Genomic DNA, 21954 nt, shown 5'->3' with positions numbered 1-21954 from the left:
TAATAATTCGGAGTTGTGGTATCACAATACGGTAAATTATACTCTCATAGCCAGCGCCTCGGCTGTATATACGGAATAATGTATTATTACATAATCAGAATTGAGCCTCCATCCAGATATTTTTTACATAACTACTACAAACCACCGACTGCACATAGTCCACTACATTCTGCTCTTTTATTGCTCTATTATATTCTTTTTCCTCTTCCGGTAACTCTTATTCGGGTTATACAGCAGGCATTCCTTTCTTCATAATTTAGCACATAGGCATAATCACCAGAAATCGGGTCCCCGCAGCGAAGTGTCTGCGTGCGGAAATTCTTCCCTTACTCCCAAGTGAATTGAACAACAATCACAGTCACAGTCAATATGGCTAATATATCCGCTAATACTCCACCTACCTCTGCTCCACAACGGGACCAAAATCCAACCCGAGGCAACCGAAGACGAGGTCGTGGCGGCGCGCTTCCGAACCCGCATACAGATGGCCAACAGCGCCGTGGAAGGGGCGGCGGCAGAGGCGGAGGAGGGAGAGGTGCACGGGGCGCACGAGGTGTTGTACCGGACGGAAGAGGGCAGACAAGACCACAAGTAGCAGGACATTCTACGATCCGACCAGGCCAACCCACCGATGGTGACTATGGAGGCGAACCACCCGACTCAGATCCTCGGAGCGGAGGCACCTCCGGTGATCGCCTGACCGGAGATGCCAAACGTGCTGAGGGCGAGGGAGCGGCTGTGACTGCAGCTGCCACGACGGGCGAGGACGCGGATACCGGCGAAGTGTGCTTTATCTGTGCGTCGAACATCGCTCATACTGCCGTCGCCCCTTGTAACCATCGAACATGTCATATTTGTGCTTTGCGATTGAGGGCCTTGTATAAAACTAAGGCGTGCGCACACTGTCGGGTATGTGTTTGAGAGGCCTCTTGTTCTCGGATTTTACAATCAAGTGAGAAACCCTAGGGTTGTCAAGTGTTAACGTGCTGCCTTTTGAGTAGACCGAGTGGCCCTCCGTAATTTTTACCGATGATCCAGTGAAAAAATTCGAGGATTTCAGAGACGGTGATTTCATACGTACAGATGATAACTTGGGAATTAAGTATGAGACGAACGATATTTTCGAAGATACGGTTTTGCTCCTGCGGTATAACTGCCCCGATAGCGAATGTGATGTCGCATGTCTGGGATGGCCGGATCTTCATCGCCATGTAAAGAGTCAGCATCAGAAGGTTATGTGGTACGTACAGACTTTATCCCGCTAAAAATTTAAAATATTCAATTTTCTTCGACCCCTCCGCTAACAGGAAATAGTGATTTATGTACTCGAAATAAGAAGGTGTTTACTCATGAGCACGAGCTCTTCTCAATGACCCAACTTCGGAAACATGAGAGATATGGAGATGATAACCCTGGCGCTGTTGATCAAAGCGGCTTCAAAGGCCACCCAGAATGCGGTTTTTGCCGACAGAGATTCTACGGGGACGATGAACTCTACACGCACTGTCGGGATAAGCACGAGCGATGCCATATATGTGACCGGCGTAATGGAAACCGGCAGCAACAGTATTTCATCAACTATAATTCCCTAGAGGAGCATTTCAACAAGGACCACTTCCTTTGCCTTGACAAGGAGTGCTTGGAGAAGAAGTTTGTAGTCTTCGAGTCACAAATGGATTTAAAAGCTCACCAGCTGGAGTGCCACCCAGCCGGCCTCTCCAAGGATGCAAGAAGAGATGCGAGAACAGTCGATTTATCTAGTTTCGATTACAGAACTCCCTACCAGCCACAGAGAGGCGGGAGAGAGGGGCGAGGTGCAGGAAGAGGGCGTGATCCTAACGCAGAACCTCTCCCTGCATCCAGCGCTCAACCTTTGAGACGAGACGAGTTGGCTTATCAAAGACAAATGGCCATCCAGAGCGCTCAGTCCGTCACGAGCAGGACATTTGGCGGTCAGCTCACGCCGAGCGGTGCCCAGACAGTTCGCGTACCGACTCAATCAACCGCTCCTCCTCCTCCTCCTCCTCCTCCCCCCACTCAAGCAGGTCTTCGTCCTGCTATGGAAAGCCTAAATCTTGGCCGCCCAAGTGCGCCCCCCTCAACTCCTCGAGAACACGCCCTCCAAATTGCACATGGCGCTGTAATGGACCGCGCCGTCTCCCTCCTACGCAACGACCCCCTAAAAGTCTCCGATTTCCGCGATAAAGTATCTTCCTACCGCACCGGTGCCATCAGCGCCGCATACCTAATAGAATCGTTCTTTTCACTCTTCGACACCTCATCCGGCGAACTAGGCAAGCTCATAAAGGAGCTCGCCGAGCTCTACGATGATGAGTCAAAGCGCAGCGCCCTCCTCAAAGCCTGGAACGACTGGCGCGCCATCAATGAAGACTACCCCGCTCTACCCGGGCCCAACGGAGTACTATCAAGTACCGGTGCAAGTGCCAGCGGCGGTGGAAAGCGCGTGCTACGCCTAAAATCATCGACGGCACAATCTTCGCGCTCAGCGGTTGGACGCAGCGGAGGTCTCGGAGGAATATCAAACGGTAGCAGCAGCAACCCATTCCCGCCCCTTGGTGGACCTCCTGGCGGCAGGAAAGCACGCCCATCAGCGTCACCCTGGTCAACAGTGACACCCCCGTCACGTTCGGGAGGGAGTTCGCCAGCCCCTTCCCGCCCTTCTCCATCAGCGGGTCCCAAAACCGCAGCGATTGCAGCTCCCATCGCACGAGGCGCTAATGCGGACGCCTTTCCGGCGCTACCTGCTGCACCGAAGCCCAACACGCTCATGGCCGGTCTGACGCGCGGCACGGTGCGGTGGGGAGCACCATCGGCCGCTACGGGCCCATCGCCGTGGGGGAGGGGAGGGGTTAATCCTACACCCGCAGAGGCTGGGAACGAAGGAGAAGCAGGGGATGGCGGCGAAGGAGGGGGCAAGAAGGGGAAAGGGAAAAAAGGGAAGCAGGTGTTGTATCATTTTGGGTAGGAGAATGGGCAAGGTTGACGTGTAGCTGTGTGAGACGCCTGGGTCAATCAAATATTTTCACCGTTGACCACTTGCAAATTATTTTTCTGTTGCTACGAAATCCATTTGGGACGTGAGAGTGTATTTAACTCTAGTCGTCTGTCAGATTTATGCTATTTCACAATTTTCGAGGAAATCCTTGCTCGATGCCGTCCTTTGGCGGAGGAAATGCCAATGCCCATCCCTTGGTACTGTCCCTGTGGACCTGTGGTACTAGCTCCATGGGAAGTCTTGACTCTGCTACACCTGAATCCCTTGATTTTTACATACATCGCTATACTTGTGAGCTATATACAAGTTAAATATGTCTAGAGCACTACTCACCAGGCCATATAACTCATCAAGGTCGAAATTATTTGAGCTCGGTATTGAAAGCTTCGGCTAAATTCCAAGTGTACACTCAAGTGTCGAACAGCCGCCTCTACACCTCCATACTGCGGTGCGGTTCGAAGTTCACCCCTACTCGAGGAAGCTCAGGAGATTTTCATTTGGTCATTTCAGGCTATTTTTCCGGGAAGCTGCTGCGTAGTTACATACATGCAATCTAAAATATTTGTCGCCATACATGCTATATGATGATTATCAGAGAAATGCACAGATAAGTGAACATAAATTGGTAAGATGTAAGTATAGTGCATACTCTTTGTGAATTCAAATTAACAACCGATAATTGGGGGAAAGGTTCGTCAATACCTGATTACTGCACAATATATCTATCGAGGCTAATACGTGAAAATAGCATCCTATAAAGATACGCGCGTGGCCACATCATTAAAACTCGAGGGGAGTTCCATCCTCTTCAAACAGAAATTTTTGCGGATTTTTCAAAGCCGATGCTTCTGATTTCTCAGAGGCAACAGTCTAACATTCCACTACGGATGATGACCACGGAATTGATGGGGACTTCTCGGACTTCTCCAACTGCGAGGAAGGAGCGGAGAGGTGGGCGGATGGTGCTGTAAGATTTGTCATGGGCTCGGATTCTGTAGTAGGAACCGGCCCGGGATCAAGGTCAAGAGATACTGACGGCTGGATATCCCGACTTTCATCCACATCCATCTCGTCGTCGTCTGCTGTGTCGACTTCTGCATCAAGTGCCACCATTCGCAAAGTGAACTCTTGCTGCAATTTCTTCAGCCAGGTTCGGAGAGCCTCACCTTCCAACACGCCTTCTCGAGCTTGCAATAGCTGCTCTTTAAGGTCCAGAATGAGCTTTCTCCGCTTCGCAATAGCGAGAGTTTTCGAGCGTTTCCGTTGATTCTCGATCTTCAAACTCAGTGCTTCCGAAACTTCTTGAGCCTTACGCAGCATGGGTTGCGGGAACGGGAGAAGTCTGGCGAGGAAGAGACCATAGTGTTTGTCCTTGACGAATCCGTCCGCAATTTTATAGAGCATTGTCATTTTCGAAGTAGAGGGTGACATGTCGACGGCAAGGTGTAGATTGACAACGCCGTTCCTCTCTGCCATAATCTTGGCCAGGTCATGGAAATGGGTCGTGAACCAGACCAGTGCGTGACTTTCGATAAGCGCTTCAGCGATTGCGATAGCAATGGCGAGACCGTCAGTGGTGCTGGTACCGCGACCGAGCTCGTCGATAATTACCATGCTCTTTGGTTCTATATTGCGAAGAATAAAAGACATTTCACGCATCTCGGCAGAAAAGGTAGAAACGTTGGCCTCGACATTGTCGTCTGTCGACACTCGTGCGAATAACTGATGGACTATTGGGAACGACGCATATTGCGCAGGAACAAAGCAGCCGATCTGCGCCATTACAGTCATCAAGGCGAGGGATCTGATGTACGTGCTTTTGCCGCTCATGTTGCATCCCGTGACAATTTGAAACCGCGATTGCTGAGTGGCGTATGCATCATTCGGCACGTACTTGTCCGTATGAATCTTTTCTCGAATCGGGTGCCTGCCAGCTTTGATTGCTAAGGTATCCGTGAGTTCTGGCCGCACATAGTTTTGCATGGTTACAAGATGTGCGAAGTCTGCAAGCATGTCCAACAAGGCGATGCTTTCGCTTACACGGAAGAGCCCAGCTATGTGCGACCGAATATCTTCTATCAATTCTTGAATGCTTCGATCGCTCATATTAATCACCTCGTTATGAGCATCAGTGATTTTTCTATTTAACTTAACAAGATCCAGGGTTTGGAACTCGATATATGTTTTCTTCTTGAATATATTGATGAAAATGTCGGGTAGTGGGGTGTTGTCCAGAGCCGATACTAATAATCGGAAATAATAGTGTCGACCGGTTTCGAACCTCAGGTCAAAAGCCAGGTCGTATTCATCTAAAATTGAATTAGGGCTCGGTCACAAGAATTTGGGTATTTGGGGGAGCATACCTCCTAGCTGCGCCGCCAACGCAACTACGTCGTCATTTGCCTCCTTGTATGTCTGTCTTGCAACGTCGAGAAGGCTGTTAATTCCAGCCTGCAGAATTAGTATATGCTCTTTGAACTGGTTTAAAGGAGACTACTCACTTTCACTGCATATGTGCGCTGGTTTCGTAGGTCTAACGGCCGCGATTGATAAGTAACATCTTCGTTCAGCGTGGCGTTGATCATGTCTACGATCGTGTCGTACTCTTGGGGTGCACACAGCTAATTCAGGTCAACTGAGGCAATTCAAACAGCATTGACACAATGGAACGGACATTGCGGATTGCTAACAAAAGCGTGCTTTGTGCACCTGATAAAGCTTGGTATATAGGCTTAATCGCGTTAACATAGGTTTTGAGCATGATGACGTTATTGATTGATTGTTCGGCATGCTGAAAGGTCACTTTTGTCGGTACAACAATGAGCTAACATCCAGTTAGTTTCGAGAGGGAAAAAAAGAAGTATAACAGCAGTAACTAACAGAGGTGAGGACTTTGTCTGAATCAACGAATGACTTGAGAGCTAAAAGCGAGATATTAGCATTGTACACCTTCGAGAACACTAGAGCACAAACCCTGCCGAACAGAGTAAAACATTTCCTCCTTTGTGCTCAGTTCCTCGACAGCTTCATATCTAGCTGAAAGCTTGGCCTGTTCTGTCGATGGTTGCAGAACGTTACTGCGAAGGAGCCTAGAGCCCATTGGGGTCAGAGTCTCATTGAGCACTCCGAAAAGGCAATCCCGAGACTTGGAATTCTGAAGATTTTGGATCAATTCTAGGGAAATGATTGTAGATAGATCAATTAACATGGATCCTTCAGACGGCTCATATTTGATACGGAGAGAATGGTGAGAAAATGTCTTGGAGAGCTCCGTCTCAATATAGGTGAGCGCCTAGAAAGTGTCATGTCAGAGCAGGTCAGGGCAAACAGCAGTGAGTCAGATTAATCAGTCACTGTTGAGCACGTCAAACATACCGCAGCAAGGCAGCATGTCGCGAAATAGTTGCCTTCGAGAGACATCTTGATAGACTCAAGATCTTCTCTAAAGGCAAGCTGCTCGACATACTCATGGCCAGTTCTTTCAGCCCACATTCGTCTATCAACGGAACTAACGGTTAAATGAGGTAGGTTCTCCTCCACAATGGAGTAAAGCTTTGACCGCGGTTCTTTAGCAGTTTTCATGAAGAGGACTTCCGTTGGATCAAACACGGCCAGTTTATGAATGGTCCGGGCATAGGTTTGGCTGTCACATATTTGGCAAAAGACGGCCTCTGCAGTGGAGACGTTCACAAATGCCAGGCCAACACTCGGGGATATTCCACGGGATTCACTAATGGCACAGATAATCTCCTGAGACGCAACACTGGTTCCTGCTGTTGTTGGTCTCACTGTCCGGGGGTATCCAGAGCTTGATTGGGCTGTTGTAGGCCGTCGAGTGGTGGCATTGCTGTAACTGGGGAAATATGAAGGATTGGTAGAGAACCGTGCTGAGGGCATCTTCAACAAATTAACACCCAGAGAGGGTTTAATGGCTGAACGCAGTTTACAAGCTCATAACATAAAAAGCTCAAGCCTCGCCAGTAGCCATTGCGATTCTATCGCAATTTGTACTACTATGCGTATACACGATGAAATCATCTTATGTTGTAAAGCAGAGGAGTTGTCGGAGTTGATATAAGGGGGAAAGTTATACGCTATGCCGCTTTCATATTAGTTCACTTGGTTATCAGTGCTTACTCATCTATCAAAATTATCTCAAAAGGCCCAGCTCTCAAAATAATTTCTTCGGGGTGTTCAAGTTCCACAGCGAGGATATCAGCAATACCTAACATCCTGTACTATGGCGACAGTACTCCCTCCTCCTAGCAAGCGGCAAAAGCGGGAAATTGCGGAAAAAGCACAGCAACAGCAGGAAATCCAAACAATCCCGACAGACCTAGGCAGTATACGAGTGCAATTTTTCGACCAGACTACAGGGAAAGCTACCGGCCCTCCAGTGTCTATTCCTATTGCAGATGGATCGGTTAAAAACCTTGAAACACTCGTAAACGCGCTACAAGGCAATGTAGGTACGCTCATGCCCCAGGAGATGCGAATTACAAAAGAAATGAGACTTGAACTAAACGTATCTTATCAAACAGGATGACAATGAAAAAGTCCCTTACCGATTTGCATATAAGCCAGAAGACGAAAATGGAGAAGCCGTCGACATACTCTCAGATCTGTATCATTCACTCCTCAAACCGGGGCTGAAAACATCTGAAGATACCGTTCACCTCTACTATACCCCGCAGGCTGTTTTCCGAGTAAAAGCCGTATCGAGGTGTTCCGCGGCGATATCAGGGCACGGAGAGGCAATCCTAGCGACTGCATTCTCCCCAGCTTCGTCATCACTCATGGTCACTGGAAGCGGAGACTCAACAGCTCGGATATGGGATTGCGATACAGGAACTCCATTGCACACCTTGAAGGGCCACAAGAGCTGGGTTCTTGCCGTGAGTTGGTCGCCGAACGAGCAGATGATAGCGACGGGGAGCATGGATAACACCGTTCGACTATGGAATCCAAAAACAGGCGAAGCTCTTGGTGGACCGCTGAAGGGGCATACGAAATGGATCATGAGTCTGGCGTGGGAGCCGTACCATTTGCAAAAGCCAGGGCTTCCAAGATTAGCATCCGCGTCGAAAGACAGCACCGTGAGGATATGGGACGTGGTGTCAAAGCGTATTGACACAGTACTCACAGGGCACAAGGGGTCCGTTACTTGTGTCCGATGGGGCGGGACGGGGCGCGTATACACCTCGTCCCACGACAAAACTATCAAAATCTGGAATCCGGTAGATGGCAGCTTGCTCCAAACTCTCTCCTCGCATTCCCATCGCGTGAACCATCTAGCATTATCGACCGACTTTGTCCTCCGAACTTCCTTTTTCGAGCACAACGAAAATGTCCCCGAGACGGAAGAGGGTAAAGTTGAAACCGCAAAGCGCCGGTTCGAAAAAGCAGCAACAATCAATAATAAAATCATTGAACGACTCGTCTCTGCCAGTGATGATTTTACAATGTTCCTGTGGGACCCTGCCTCGTCGAATAAGCCCGTTGCGCGCCTGTTGGGACACCAGAAAGAAGTAAACCATGTCACATTTTCTCCAGATGGAGCTTATATTGCCTCTGCAAGCTTCGATAACCATGTTAAGCTATGGAATGCTCGAGATGGAAAGTAGGTTCAGCAATCTTGTTCATTTTAAACCTCTCCCACACAAACCAACGCTAGCACTATAGTGTTTATTTAATATTTTATCTAACCAACCAACAACGACAGATTCATATCCTCACTTCGCGGACACGTAGGAGCTGTATATCAGTGCTGCTTCTCAGCTGATTCGCGCCTCCTTGTTTCGTCTTCCAAAGATACTACGCTGAAGGTCTGGGATGTGCGGACCGGGAAGCTGTTCATGGATCTACCAGGTCATTTAGATGAAGTTTATGCTGTTGATTGGAGCCCTGATGGAGAGAAGGTGGGCAGTGGTGGGAGGGATAAGGCTGTTCGTATCTGGAGGCATTGAATTATATATCTCCTGGTACATATGTCGAGGTTTATAGACCCTTGTTAGGGTCATTGAAGGGCGAAGCAGTTGGTGTTGCGCATTTGAATTTTGATGGAGGAATTAAAAAAAAAGGGATACCTGGGGTACATACATAGAAATGAATGTGAGTCGAGGGCTTCAACTCGACGATATAATGCATATTTTGACAGGAACAGAGCGGAGCTGCCAGAGCAAATTAACCCAATGCAAATAACCAGCATCCCTCTAGCCCACCCCAAAGGCCGCAACAAGGGCCGCAAGTAACATCACCCCCAACGCCCACACCTCATACACTTGAGACTCCGTTTTCCCAGCAACACCACTCACCTTAGCCTGAACATTCTCCTCAAAAAACTTTCCCCCTATAATATTCCCCACCGGAAAATACTGGCACACAACATACCAACCATACGCATCATCATCCTTCCCACGATCCGCATAATCCCCACAATAGAACCTCGCACACCCAACCGTCCTGGTTCCCTTCCAGACAAGCTGCGAAAAATGGCCCGTCTCATGCGTGAAGCTGTGTCTATTGAAGTTGAAAAGAGCTCGTTCATCACCCCACGCCTGGACGGGGGTGGTGACGTTTGCATAGCCCATGGCGAGGTTTTCACCACTGGTCTGCGTGTCGGGGTTTGTTAGTGAGGTTCACAATACTTGTAGCTGTATATTTATGCAGAGTATATTTGGATATATACATAAATGCCAAAATTTAATATATGGCAAGGGCTGTGTATCTTATTATATTTATCTCAAAAATATATACATACAGAATGGGCCCAGCGGCATTGACGTGCCCAACGCCGCGAGCTAGATTCGAGAGTCAAGTTCCATGTGAGAGCTGTGGCGTTATGATCCCATCTGTATTTATTTGTGACGGCGAGGATAGTGTTTTGGAATACTCTGTCGGGAGCATATGAGGGCGGGATGGTGGGTGATGTTTTGGGTGGTGTGGGTAATAGGCCTGGGCCAGGGACAGTTACCGTAACCGTTAATATGACCAGGCCAGGGATTGCATAGGTATATGAAAAAGATAGGAGAAAGAGGACGATGCTGGCGACGTGGGATGGCTTTGGCATATTGGGGGGAGGAAGGGGTCGAGGAGGATATTATTAGAGTGATGGAGGCATAGTTTTGCATAAATCATGAAGGAAGACGAGAAGATGAAACGAGAGGTTTAGGGCATGCCAGGGAAAGTAATATGGACGATAATAAATGCTATATACGAATGGATATATATTATGTAGAGACGCTCAAGTGAAACAAAATAAAAAATATCAGATAAGCATGAAAGTATATAGTTGGACAGGCCAAGAAAGAACACACTTTTCTTGCCCGGCTTTCTCACTGGTTGGAGAAAAAAAAAAAAAAAAAAGCACTGTATATAATGATAGAAGGAGATATATAAAAGGTATTCATACAAACCTTCATATTTCGGATTCAACAGCACTATCACTGTTCAAGGAGCTCTGAGCTCATGGGAGGCCACAGATGCGACTGACAACACAAACTTCTAGCGGGAACTACCATGATCCAAGAGATTCAAACACTTGGAGGGAACATGAAGCGTGCCCCATCGGCAGTTAGTACCAGGGCCTGGGTCATGTCATTTTTTGACTGGCCATCAAGTTTGGCGTGAAACAGTATCAAGTCTGCTGGCGCTTGCAGGAAACATCGACTGGCGTGCCAAGCTTTCCTACCCTTTGTTCGCTTAATTATATAAGCGGCAAGGTGAAGACTTGGCATCTGTTGGTTTGACCCGGGAGGGAAGAGAGCAATATTGCGAGCAGCGGAAGAAGATGTAGAGGATTAGATGACAGAGTATGAACAGTAAGGCCATATTCCGCTGTGCGCCGTATCCAACTAGACATTCGTGTATCAAAAGGCGGGATCGCTTCACCTCAGCTGGAGCGTAGTAGATTGGAGACATTGTGTCGTGACTGAAATCAAACACCACACCAGAGTTCGTAGAAGAAAACGCCCCATTCACATCACAGAGCATCCAATGCCGAACATGGCTCTTTCCACGCTCTTCTTAACCTGATACCAATCCGCGCGCCTAGTGGCAAATTCATAGACCTCTTCGGCGCGAAAAATGCCGTGAAACCGATCGCCATCGGCGATGATCGTAGCCATCTCCTTAGAATCAGACGGGTCAATAAGGTAAACCTGCGACAATTCCCTGAGAGCAATAAAGTATTGGAGTAGCTGGTCATTTTTCATCGTTTTTATGAGGTTGAAGTAATGGTTCATATCGCTATTTTGCAGGTTATGGAGTAAGCAATCAATATCGTAATGGATGTAAAAAATCGCACGAACCGTTTCACGTTTGAGACAGAAACCATACCTGATAAGTTTAATCGACCCTTCGACCGTAACACGCTGCATTTTCAGGTGCTTGCACAGCGACGCAAAAAGCCGCAAGCCAATCTCCTGATTAAAGACCTCAAGGGTACTCTTATCAGTGCTCCCTATGAGCATTCGAGTATGTGCAGAAATGACATCCACAACCGCTTTCGCCGCTTCACTTGGCCCAACATCAGCCGCATTCCGCCGTGAAAGATCCGCCTCTGGGTTAAAATCAGTCGCAGGCTGCTTCGTCGCCAGCAGGTAATCGACCTCATCCATAAGCACGTCTATGCCCTTGTTAAGACCCGCCGCAACCCGTTCATCCAGCATCTGCTCGAATTTCTTCTTCTCCTTCGCCGCCGGGTCGAGGAAGTCGCTCCGGTCCGTCAGTTTCGCTGCAATTAGCTCTTGTTCGTAGAAGACGTCCATCATCTGGAGAATCAGGTCGCCCACATTGACCAGCTCAAGGAACGTAACCAACGGCTCCACGCCCTTGCCGTCGTGCTTCTCTTCGTATCGGGGTTGATACTGGGAAAGGTGACCGACGGCTTTATCGAAGCCGGCAATGACATGTCGATGGCCAAGGATGTGCAAGAGAGAGACAAAAATGGCCTCGCACTGTAATTTTGCATCTTTCGCGGATTTACCACCCAGTTTCAAGAATTGGGCGGCTCGCTCTAGACTAGCTTTGGCAGCGTGAACCAAGTCGAGGGCTACCTCGATACTGAACAAGGAGCGAATACCTTCGAGTCTCGAGTTCATGATTGCAACTTTGGCAGCAAGTTCTGTTGTGGGAAGGTCATTTGGCGGCGTTGACGGGGTGGAAGGAATCGACACGGGCGTTGCAAACTTAGGGTTCGGAATATAGGTTGGGTCTTGAATTTGAGCATCTTTCTCAGTGTCCTCCGCCTTTGCACCATTTGACATCATAGAAGAGAAATTAGGTAGAATGTTCACAGGCGCCATAAGCACCTTTTTAAAGGAGGTGAGGAAATCTTTCTTATCAGCCTGCCGGTTGACATTGGACATGTAGAAGGATTCCGTGGATGCTGCTTGCTCAGAGAGCTGCCTATCCCATTCTGACACGACGATGTCACAGTGCTTACGGAAATGGTTGAGTTCGTCTGTGAGGTATTGGTCGAGATATGGTTCAAATATGCTTTCCGCAATCCTATCTGCTGCCTCGGCAAAGTCATCGCCAGAACTATTTATGGGCTTCCGTAAATCCCGAGTAAAATGCAAAGTCTGCGCAAACGTTCCCGAAACAGCCCTAAGGTACGATTCAACGTTCCGGGAGCGTAGGTCGGTGAAAAGGGCGGTGAAATAAGGAGACAATACCTCTGTCTCGATCTTGTCTAGAAATAACGTCGATACCTTCGTAGGCGTATGGAAGCAGAGATCTATGATATCCACTTCCTCGTTATATGCCACGCTCAGGCGGGTAAGAAATGCCTGAGAGTGGCTTAACCTCACTGCATTAGTGTCACTATCGACACAATCCGACGGGCTTCCAAAATCGCGCTTCCGCGCGAATAGGTGGTTATGGTCAATGAAATGAGCAATAGCAGCACTGCCGCCATTAAGTGTGGTCAATACACCGGTATATTTCCGCATTTGACCTTCGATATCTCCATGCTCATACCCACTTCTAAACTCCTGCAGCGCGGCCATTTCAAAAAGAGATACGGCACGAAGAACTTTTTCCCTCCTCGACTTCCCTCCAAGGACATTATCGCATTTTGCGAACGCTTGGAGTTGTGACAGCATCTGAGCTTGGTCTTCGGGCGTATGGTACACTTTAAATACTATACTGTCCATCGACCCACCCGTTCTGTCAATATCTCTATAGAATGGGTAGATCGCCGCATGGACCTTGCCGTATTCCTCCCTTGCCCTTCCACGTATAGAGCAAACACGGGAGAGGACAGATAAAGCGGCCTTAGCATTCAAAGCAATAGATTTGTTCGACCCTATTCCCGTAGAGAACTCAACGACTTCAAAGGCGTTCGATTTACCCGTCGTACCATTGGCGATTGCAGTTCCCCCCACGATGTTTCCACCGGGAGGCTTATCAGGTGGGTGGGTTTGAACGTGTATAGTTGGCACAGGCACACTCATCTGTCTATGGAGAACTGGGTTGGACTGTTCCGCCACTTTTCTTGCCTCGACATCATCCCAACAGCCAATCCGTTTCAGTCTTTGTACCCATCTTGAATCCTCGTAGACCATCTCTCTCATTAACCTCGAAGCCCCCGCGACTCTAATCAAGTCGGCCGGTGGAAGGTAATCTAGGATGGAGGATAATATTTCTAAAGCCGGTAAACATCAGCAAAACAGCATTCCCCCCCGGACGTCTAATATATATGAATGGGTGAGTATATAATCTGCCACTCTCCGTACTCACCAGCAGGCAGGGCTGGCTTGGAAATCTCCAGCTGTGCCAGTTTCAACGAGGCGAGGATATCCTTGCCCGGCCTCCCGCCGGAGACCTGGGCCTTTGCAAAACCCGACATCTTGACTCTAGGAGTGCTCTGAGCCCTTGACTCAAAGAACCCCCGGAATCAATGGAGCGGGTTGTTAAGGTAGCGGGGTCAGCGGAGGATTCATTCCTAGCGGACGGTATCTGTATCGCTCAGTGTGGGGAAAGCGGGAAGTTGGGACGCTGAATAGTCGCAAGTATTTATTATTGGATCTTTGCAGATCGGGTTGGATGGCGATACAGCGGCGGAAACCCCATAGTAAAATATTTATCTGCCCCAGGAAGGGATCACCCGTTGAACTCGAAGATATGTGAGGTTGTCAGTGTGAGGGCAAGTTGGCTGAGAGAACAGTTGCATGATTTGTTTTTGCTGTCACCCACCCAACAGCAGCTGACGTCGAGCTAAATATTTAAATAAAGTTAACTATTTTATTATTAAAGTTAACTAACTATTATTTTAATATTTAAGTTATCTTTCCCAAGTCAACATACGATAGGAATCCACTTATGCTCGAATATTTATTTACTTGGAGCTCTAACTACCTCTGCACCCCGTTCTAAGAACTTGCATGATGAGACAAGGCTAGTTCCTACGTTGTATACTGTAACTATATAACTGCGGGATGTCTTGTCCTAAATATAGCGAGTTTCTCTAACTCATTTTCTCTCATTTTTTTTTTTTTTCTCTCTCTGCTAGTACCTCTCTGTATTTCTTCTATGCTAGACTGGAATCCGAAGTCTCCTCTGTTTAGCAAATCAATGCATGGCTGTGTTGGAGCCCGAGTTCTTTCTTTCCGCGCTGGGATGAAGGGGAAGACAATCCAGTCGTTCTCTTCTCCCGCTGAATCCCTTATCCCCTTAACCTCACTCTATCAACCTCCCAGCTACACTGTCAACACGGTCGCCGGGGAGACTCATTTCCACACGTATTGTGTTTTCTAGAACTTATACCTATCGTGGTCCATTCTGCCACTTATCTATCTGCATCAAAAATCACAATGGGATCCCCGGTCAACGGAACAGAGACCATCACTAGGCCTACCTTGCACATCGAGGCCCGCGTCAGGAACGAGGGAAACATCATCGTCCGGACAGATCTCGTGGGTTTCCAATTCTTATTGATCACATCGCTCTCATTTCCTTCGTTTATTAGTTAGTCTAAAACTTGGGAAACTCCTCTTTACGAATAGGTCCGCGATGAAGTTACAAAATGGCTCTTAGAAACCTTCGCCGTTCTAACTCTAGGACAAGAGATAACCTCCTTCTGTGAGACAACGGACTCGACCTGCAAACATCATTATAACTCAAATTGAAACTCCCACAACAGTCGAGACTGACCTGATACTAAAAAACCAAATACAGCTGACCTAACCGATACCCAATGCCAATTCCTGGACGTGGTCAAAGTGATGGAATTCGCAGGCCCGCAGCAAGAGAGCGGCGCATATCGCCTAGAGGATGTCGAGCTGGACGTGCAGGCATACCAGCTACGTGGATGTGAGAGTATGGACGACTCGTCCCAGCAAGCCTATGCTACTGCCAACGGGAAGAGCGATGAGGACGGCCCGCAGGCGCGCATGATAAGTTTGCCAAGTAAAGAGTTGGATGGTGTGTGGGAATCGTAGGTTATCAGTATTACTTGCTATGGTTATTCTGGTTATTGTAACGGATTGATGGCAGTGAGATTAATCAGGAACCACCGCTTTGAACACAGGCTTCTATTTGATGTGTCGATACCCTCCACGCTGCTTCGGGCAGTGAGCAGGATGCGTATGCTGTTCTATTATTGGTATCAGATTGCATGGTGTCCGTCCGTTGGCTAATACGAATAGTTATGTTTGCCACGAGGAAACTCAACATCTGGACAATCAATTGGAACAGGCTTATCCTGCTCTACGGTCCACCGGGAACAGGGAAGACGAGTCTTTGGTAAACATATTCCCAATTCGTGTTATACCTCTATCCCTCTCAGTAAGAAGATTATTAACGCATAGACTCAGCCGTGGATTAGCACAAAAACTATCAATACGCTTGGGCAAACAATTCCCCCAGAGCAAGTTGGTGGAAATCAACGCACACTTGCTAGGGAGTAAATTTTTCGGCGAGAGCGGCAAGCTTGTGGCAAGGATGTTCGATAACATCGAGAACATGCTTGAGGAAGAACCGGATACTTTTGTGTGCGTGTTCATCGATGAGGTGGAGACATTAACGGCCAAACGGGAACAGAGCGTGCATGGGAACGAGCCTTTCGATGCGATGCGGGCTGTGAATGCGCTCCTGACGGCGCTGGATCGACTCAGACACAGGCCTAATGTGGTGGTGCTCTGCACAAGTAACCTGATCACAGCGCTGGTATGGCATTTTTGCTCCTCATTACAACGCAGAGAATGCATTATCGTTTTAACGTACTCCCCTGCCTATGCAAAATGACAGGATTCCGCATTCCTTGACCGAGTCGACATCAAGCAGTACATGCCTAACCCGTCCAGCCGAATAATCTACGAGATATACCGAAGCTGCCTGGAGAACCTCAGTCAATGTGGATTGATACACGGTGCAACCTTCGACGTAATCCGTGTTGAGCAGGACAATCCCGCCACGGAGTTGAAATACGTATCATCGCCGGCAGAAACACTTGTTCTTCCCAGTCATACGGAGATGGTCCTCTGGTACCAGCTGTTTCCTGAATCCATACCGAAACGGCTGGCAGACGTAGCTGATGCGAGTGTTGTAGGTGATCTTTGTGATCTTGACAGGAATTGATGTTGCATTATTTGTTAACAGACATGTTTATCATTAGGGATTGAGTGGCCGTAGCCTACGCAGGCTGCCTGCCCTCTCGTTGGTGCTGCACCTGGACTCTGCAAAGTGTACCATCGAGCAAGCGGTGGGGGCTTTGATACAGGGAGTGGAAGAAGAGAAACGGGCGGTAATTGAGGCAGCAGCAGGAGCGGGAGGGAGATGTGCTGGTAGTGTATCAGTCAACTAGGCAATACTTCCCATATCAAGGATCAACCTACGTTCATAGTAGAAGCAGCAAGCACCAGATAGAGAGAGATAACTGCAGTATTATTATGACCATTTCTCGCGGCTTTCGCCGAGATCCCGTGACCAACCATTTTCCCAGCCAATCAGACCATTTCCGTTGTCACCAGCGCCAAGCCCCATACAGAGCAGAGCTGCGCTAACCCGATGCAGCCAAACAAACCTCGCTCTTTGCAACTTTGCTGAGCTGCAACCCGATCCCGACCTCAACTTCCACTCAATAATCACATATCAGACTCACAACGACGAGCGCTCCCTCTCCTCTTCCCGCCTCAGTACCCCCTCCCTCCCCCCCCACTGGCGGGATTCCACTCTCTGAATTGTAGAAAAATGTTCACCAGATCTGTCGCGCGCAATGTGCCCACCAAGGCCATCTTCGCTCGACAGACTTTCCGCCAAACAACCGCAACAACAACGGTATGCCTATCCACCCGCACAATCAAACATATCCCCCGCTCCAATTGAGCCGTCTAGATCACCGTCATCCTACCAATGGCGCTTTCACGTTGTTGATTGTACCACTGACATCCCGTCTCCCCTAGCGAGCCTCTTCCACATCTTCCGGCGCCCGCCCTGAATCGCCCTTCTACCTGACCCTCGCCGCCTCGGCTGCCACCGCAACCGCCGTCGGTGCCGTGGCATGGTACTATCACTTCTATGGCCAGGAGGCCTTTGCTATGACGCCAGCTGAAGAAGGGTAAGACTTCTCTCCGAGGGATAATTGGGGAGGAATCAAACGACTTACATATACATATCCACATATAATGATGGCCATATATTCTTGATATTATTTTCATCAAATATTGACGTATGTCTTCCCAACAGGTTACATCCGACACCATACCCATGGGAACACACTAAATGGACAAAAACATTCGACCACCAAGCGTAAGTCCACCCATTGACTCCTCTACGGTCCTTCAATTGCGTCCCAGTTAAATTCCCCCACAAAAGGCAAAACAAAGAAAAAAAAATTAATCATGTCAAACGACGGTATACAGACTCCGCCGTGGCTTCCAGGTTTACCGAGAGGTATGCATGGCCTGCCACTCCCTCAGCCGTGTACCATGGCGCGCATTCGTCGGCACCATACACACCGTCGACGAGATGAAAGCCATGGCCGAGGAATACGAGTACGATACCGAACCCAATGATCAGGGCGAAATCGAGAAGCGACCTGGTAAACTGTCTGACTACATCCCCGCACCCTACAAGAACGATGAGGCCGCTCGTGCCGCTAACAATAGCGCTCTACCACCGGATTTGAGTTTGATCGTCAAGGCCCGCCATGGTGGCTGTGATTATATCTTCAACTTGCTCACTGGGTATCCCGATGAGCCACCTGCGGGTGCATCCGTGCAGGAGGGTTTGAGCTTTAACCCTTACTTCCCCGGAACAGGTAAGAGATGTTGATACTGAACCATGCGTTAATGTACATCCTAACCGAAGAAAATTAATATTAGGCATCGCAATGGCCCGCGTCCTCTTCGACGGCTTGGTCGAATATGAAGACGGCACACCCGCCACCACCTCGCAAATGGCCAAGGACGTAACCGAATTCCTAAATTGGGCGGCAGAACCTGAGATGGACGAGCGAAAAAAGATGGGTCTCAAGACCCTCGCCATCACCGCTATGCTTACAGCCATCAGCATCTGGATTAAGAGATACAAATGGGCCCCTATCAAGTCGCGGAAGATCGTGTATAACCCTCCTGTGGGGAGACCGCCTATTGGCAAGCGCTAGTTGCTTGTCTGGGATTTTCGTTCGTTAGTTTCTGGATTTCTGCTCTTTTCCTTTTGTTGTACTTCATTACTCTGTACTTTGTATAGAAGGTGGTAGTGGTAGATGTTGTCGAGTGAGGCAGGGGGGATATGAGGGTGTATGGATGGGGATACCTACTTGTACCAAAACGCTAAACCAGCTCCCGCCCCTTTTTTATTCGTTACAAGAAAAAAAAAATTATCAGGAATGCACATAGAAAGAAAAGAGAGAAATGAAGAGGGAAGGGATACAACCGCATCACCCATCATACAACAAAACACACGAACCAAAACACAAAATATCATTGGAACAGATGGCTTTTCATCTTATATTCATCTTATTATTTATACATACTCATGTTTCTCTTTCTTGTTTCTCTTTTTCACTTTCACTTTCCTCCTACTTCTCCTCTTGTGCTGAACAGGTCCGTTAAAACTATACGCAGACCCCAGTCTTTGCCTTCCTCCCCCCACTCTCTCCCCCCCCCCCCCTTGGCTACCTCATTTCTAGAATGAGAATCTCCATTTCTTTCTTCATCGCCATTTGCCAATCCGCGTTTATCCGTCTACATACCTCGTCTCCCTTACTTTTATATCTTAGCTCTGTTTATCTATTTCACTCCGTTAGGTAACAAAAATATGTCCACTCAGCCAGTCGCCCCCTCCAGCGCACTCTTGCATTTTTTGGCTCATATTTCCTGTGAATGTTTGTATTAATTAATTCTTCGCTGCGGTATTTATCTCCCACGAGGGCCTAGGGGGACGAATGCGATGTGGCACGTTAGGCAAAAGGTGGGCAGATGCAGATAAGTATATATTATATATATATATATATATATATATCCTTGGCTATCAATGGCCGATCTGATATTTAAATGTACGGACCTTTGTGAAACTGAATTGATCCAACAGCTCATCTTACCTCAGCGTGCGAAACGCGAGCTCTAGAGATCCTCCGCTTCTTCTTCTTCTCCAACTTTTCTCGAAGAATAATTTCCTTATTCTATATGCTTCCCCAGCCAAACCACCCTTATATATACATAACTTGATTATATATGAAGGGACCTTAATGAGTGCCTATACCAGACAAAGCTGAACCCAAGAATCGGAGGGTCACCAGATCTTCCCAAAAAACCTCTTTTTTCTATTTTTTCTATTTTTTTTTTTTGTTTTTTCCCCCCTCTTCTTACTCTGGTAGAAGGCCAGACTGTATCCTTTCCTACAACCTCCCACCAATCCTGAACGTCGTTGGAAGTTGATCACTAGATCTCTATCTAACGTTAGACATTCCATGTTTTACAATAACTTCACGATCCTAGGTCCATACCCATCGGGCTATCCGGAGTAAGATAAGCAGTAGATTATTAGGCATGCATGTAATGTACACACAAGGAACCGAGAGTGAACCGGGAAGCTGGCACCTGAGATATTAACATTTAAAGTTGATTGTAATTGATTTACAAAGGTGAGCGTTGGGTGGTTGTCTTGGAGGATAACGTTGTTGTGTTGTGTTCTAACTACGCGAGTTACACTAAATGAATAGGTTGGGGTGGCACGTGACTAGGGTAGGTGTAGTAATCACCAACACCCCCCCTTGCTACACCGTGGCCTATAATAAGCCGCCACCCGGGGCCTCCCCCATCCTCAAATCTTTCAAAAATGCAATAATAATTAATTACATGAATCGGACCCTGATTTCCTCATTAGGAAAGGCGTCCGTACGGCAATAACCGTAAAAATCAAGAAATACACGCAAAATCCATTGATCCGCCGTATCATCATTACCATTCATTCCTTCTTCTCAATTTCCTGAATGCCAACCCTCTTGACAAATTCTTCAAATGCAGGCTTCGCCAGTGGCTTGGTGAGCCCGTCAGCTATGTTCGCTGTAGAACCAACATGTTCCATCATGATTTCCCCTTTTTCAACCAAATCGCGGAGAATATGATATCTAATCTCAATGTGGCGCGACCTTCGCGTTAAGGATTCCCCCTTTGCTAGATCAATTGCTCCCTTATTGTCAACTCGTAGGTGCGAGCATATTTTCGCTTTTCCATCATCCATCAACCCAGCATCATATAACATATCATTCAACCAGATTATCTCACAAGCTGCCTCGCTAGCTGCAATATATTCGGCTTCTGTGGTTGATTTGGCAATAGATGTCTGTCTCTGCGACCGCCATGAGATCGGTGACCTGTTAATCAATATAATGTAGCCGGTAGTCGATTTGTATTGGGGATCCGCCCCCGCCCAGTCCGAATCGCAGTATGCCACAGGACTCAGGCCCACATCACCGATCTCCTTTCTGTATAATATGCCATGGTTTTTCGTCTTCTTGACATAATGTAGGACATGCTTCAACACTGCCCAACATGCCTTGTGCGGACGCGAGTTAAAGCGCGAGAGATAGTTGACCGCGAACACCAGGTCTGGCCGGCTGCTTGAGACCAAATATTGCAATGATCCCAATCCTTGATGATATCTTGTAGCTGTAAAGTCGTCATCCAATCCACCATCCTCATCAGGTGAAAATTCCAGTCGTATGCCCGCCACCATTGGGGTCCCCGCAGGGTTGACCTTATCCATTCCAAAATCTTCCAATATTTCTTCAACATAACGGCTCTGTGTAACCGCTAGATTTCCATCTTGGTATTTGACCTCCATTCCCAGGTAAGGTTTATCCTGTTCGACTTCTTTTGTCTCAAACCTTTTCCTGATTTCCATCAAAATCCACTCAATTTCACTCTCTTCAGGCCCTGTGATTCGACAGTCATTGACATGTAGTGTCAAGAATAACTTGCGAATTGGATGATAAAGGAATTCACTGTTGTAAGATGAGATCTTGAATCCTAGATTCATCAAGTGTTCTGTTGCAAGGAAATACCATGTCCTTGCTGCCTGTTTCATTCTGTATAAGCTCTGATGTACAAGCTTCCCAAAACTCATAAGATTCACCTCCAGCTTGGGAATGTAGTGGACATCCTGCAGCAGCAGATTCACTCCTTCAACTGGTATATCCACCTTCCCTATAGCTGTTGCGGGAGCTGTCGATCCGTCAGCCATCTTCAATATGACATTAACCTTCTGCGGCACTATCAATATGAGATCCTTGTAAGGTGTAGCATGGGCACTGGATTCAGAGTCCAGAACCCAGGTATCTTTGCCAGTTTGACCAGTAGAATAGACTGTTTCTGTTGTATGAAATACTTGCTCAATGACATTATGAACTGGCGCTGGGCCTGTTTCATCCTTATCCTTATCCTTACCGCGGCTAGTAGGGCGTTTTTCAGGAAATTTCAACCAGCAATCTG

General features: G+C 47.8%; 7 protein-coding genes across 7 annotated transcripts; 4 read left to right on the top strand and 3 right to left on the bottom strand.

Moving 5' to 3' along the window:
* Positions 1 to 369: 369 nt before the first annotated feature.
* On the top strand, positions 370 to 2986 carry BDCG_07739 (C2H2 finger domain-containing protein; the record flags this gene model as incomplete). Its single annotated transcript, XM_045423528.1, has 3 exons — positions 370 to 909; positions 1002 to 1240; positions 1315 to 2986. The coding sequence occupies 3 exons, from the start codon at positions 370 to 372 to the stop codon at positions 2984 to 2986; spliced, it is 2451 nt and encodes an 816-aa protein (XP_045278907.1).
* Positions 2987 to 3374: 388 nt separating this feature from the next.
* On the bottom strand, positions 3375 to 7044 carry BDCG_07738 (DNA mismatch repair protein MSH4). Its single transcript, XM_045423527.1, has 7 exons — positions 6392 to 7044; positions 5990 to 6308; positions 5897 to 5937; positions 5691 to 5840; positions 5518 to 5637; positions 5380 to 5467; positions 3375 to 5325 (listed from the first exon to the last, which is right to left on the bottom strand). The coding sequence occupies exons 1-7, from the start codon at positions 6911 to 6913 to the stop codon at positions 3887 to 3889; spliced, it is 2679 nt and encodes an 892-aa protein (XP_045278906.1). The 5' UTR covers positions 6914 to 7044; the 3' UTR covers positions 3375 to 3886.
* On the top strand, positions 6279 to 10337 carry BDCG_07737 (WD repeat protein). Its single transcript, XM_045423526.1, has 4 exons — positions 6279 to 6300; positions 6545 to 7481; positions 7558 to 8636; positions 8739 to 10337. The coding sequence occupies exons 2-4, from the start codon at positions 7257 to 7259 to the stop codon at positions 8980 to 8982; spliced, it is 1548 nt and encodes a 515-aa protein (XP_045278905.1). The 5' UTR covers positions 6279 to 6300; positions 6545 to 7256; the 3' UTR covers positions 8983 to 10337.
* BDCG_07736 (uncharacterized protein) lies at positions 9229 to 10085 on the bottom strand (the record flags this gene model as incomplete). The annotated part of the gene is made up of 2 exons (XM_045423525.1): positions 9229 to 9627; positions 9777 to 10085. 2 exons carry the CDS (start codon positions 10083 to 10085, stop codon positions 9229 to 9231), a joined length of 708 nt encoding a protein of 235 aa, XP_045278904.1.
* Positions 10338 to 10992: 655 nt separating the features above from the next.
* BDCG_07735 (F-box domain-containing protein) lies at positions 10993 to 13868 on the bottom strand (the record flags this gene model as incomplete). The annotated part of the gene is made up of 3 exons (XM_045423524.1): positions 10993 to 11263; positions 11354 to 13664; positions 13760 to 13868. The coding sequence occupies 3 exons, from the start codon at positions 13866 to 13868 to the stop codon at positions 10993 to 10995; spliced, it is 2691 nt and encodes an 896-aa protein (XP_045278903.1).
* Positions 13869 to 14344: 476 nt separating this feature from the next.
* Positions 14345 to 16997, top strand: BDCG_07734 (pachytene checkpoint component Pch2). The gene is made up of 8 exons (XM_045423523.1): positions 14345 to 14934; positions 15025 to 15100; positions 15197 to 15455; positions 15549 to 15604; positions 15667 to 15763; positions 15835 to 16186; positions 16268 to 16564; positions 16635 to 16997. The coding sequence occupies exons 1-8, from the start codon at positions 14833 to 14835 to the stop codon at positions 16821 to 16823; spliced, it is 1428 nt and encodes a 475-aa protein (XP_045278902.1). The 5' UTR covers positions 14345 to 14832; the 3' UTR covers positions 16824 to 16997.
* Positions 16998 to 17209: 212 nt separating this feature from the next.
* Positions 17210 to 18623, top strand: BDCG_07733 (cytochrome c1, heme protein, mitochondrial; the record flags this gene model as incomplete). Its single annotated transcript, XM_045423522.1, has 5 exons — positions 17210 to 17296; positions 17422 to 17576; positions 17705 to 17767; positions 17881 to 18278; positions 18343 to 18623. The coding sequence occupies 5 exons, from the start codon at positions 17210 to 17212 to the stop codon at positions 18621 to 18623; spliced, it is 984 nt and encodes a 327-aa protein (XP_045278901.1).
* Between the last annotated feature and the right edge of the window lie 3331 nt (positions 18624 to 21954).

This window comes from Blastomyces dermatitidis, assembly GCF_000003525.1.
Source record: "Blastomyces dermatitidis ER-3 genomic scaffold supercont1.9, whole genome shotgun sequence".
NCBI classification, from domain to species: domain Eukaryota; kingdom Fungi; phylum Ascomycota; class Eurotiomycetes; order Onygenales; family Ajellomycetaceae; genus Blastomyces; species Blastomyces dermatitidis.
The sequence above is the reverse complement of the archived record's forward strand: the minus strand, read 5'-3'. Positions and strand labels throughout refer to the sequence as shown.

Excerpts from the sequence above, each read along its gene's own strand:
- BDCG_07738 (XM_045423527.1), bottom strand. The coding sequence starts at position 6,913 with ATGCCCTCAGCACGGTTCTCTACCAATCCTTCATATTTCCCCAGTTAC. Across the intron at positions 5,938-5,989 it reads GTTTTACTCTGTTCGGCAGG|CTCTCAAGTCATTCGTTGAT; the intron begins GTTTGTGCTCTA and ends TCTCGCTTTTAG. Across the intron at positions 5,841-5,896 it reads CAGACAAAGTCCTCACCTCT|CTCATTGTTGTACCGACAAA; the intron begins GTTAGTTACTGC and ends ACTGGATGTTAG.
- BDCG_07737 (XM_045423526.1), top strand. The coding sequence starts at position 7,257 with ATGGCGACAGTACTCCCTCCTCCTAGCAAGCGGCAAAAGCGGGAAATT. Across the intron at positions 7,482-7,557 it reads TAAACGCGCTACAAGGCAAT|GATGACAATGAAAAAGTCCC; the intron begins GTAGGTACGCTC and ends CTTATCAAACAG. Across the intron at positions 8,637-8,738 it reads TGGAATGCTCGAGATGGAAA|ATTCATATCCTCACTTCGCG; the intron begins GTAGGTTCAGCA and ends CAACAACGACAG.
- BDCG_07734 (XM_045423523.1), top strand. The coding sequence starts at position 14,833 with ATGGGATCCCCGGTCAACGGAACAGAGACCATCACTAGGCCTACCTTG. Across the intron at positions 14,935-15,024 it reads TCATCGTCCGGACAGATCTC|GTCCGCGATGAAGTTACAAA; the intron begins GTGGGTTTCCAA and ends CTTTACGAATAG. Across the intron at positions 15,456-15,548 it reads TTGGATGGTGTGTGGGAATC|GCTTCTATTTGATGTGTCGA; the intron begins GTAGGTTATCAG and ends CTTTGAACACAG.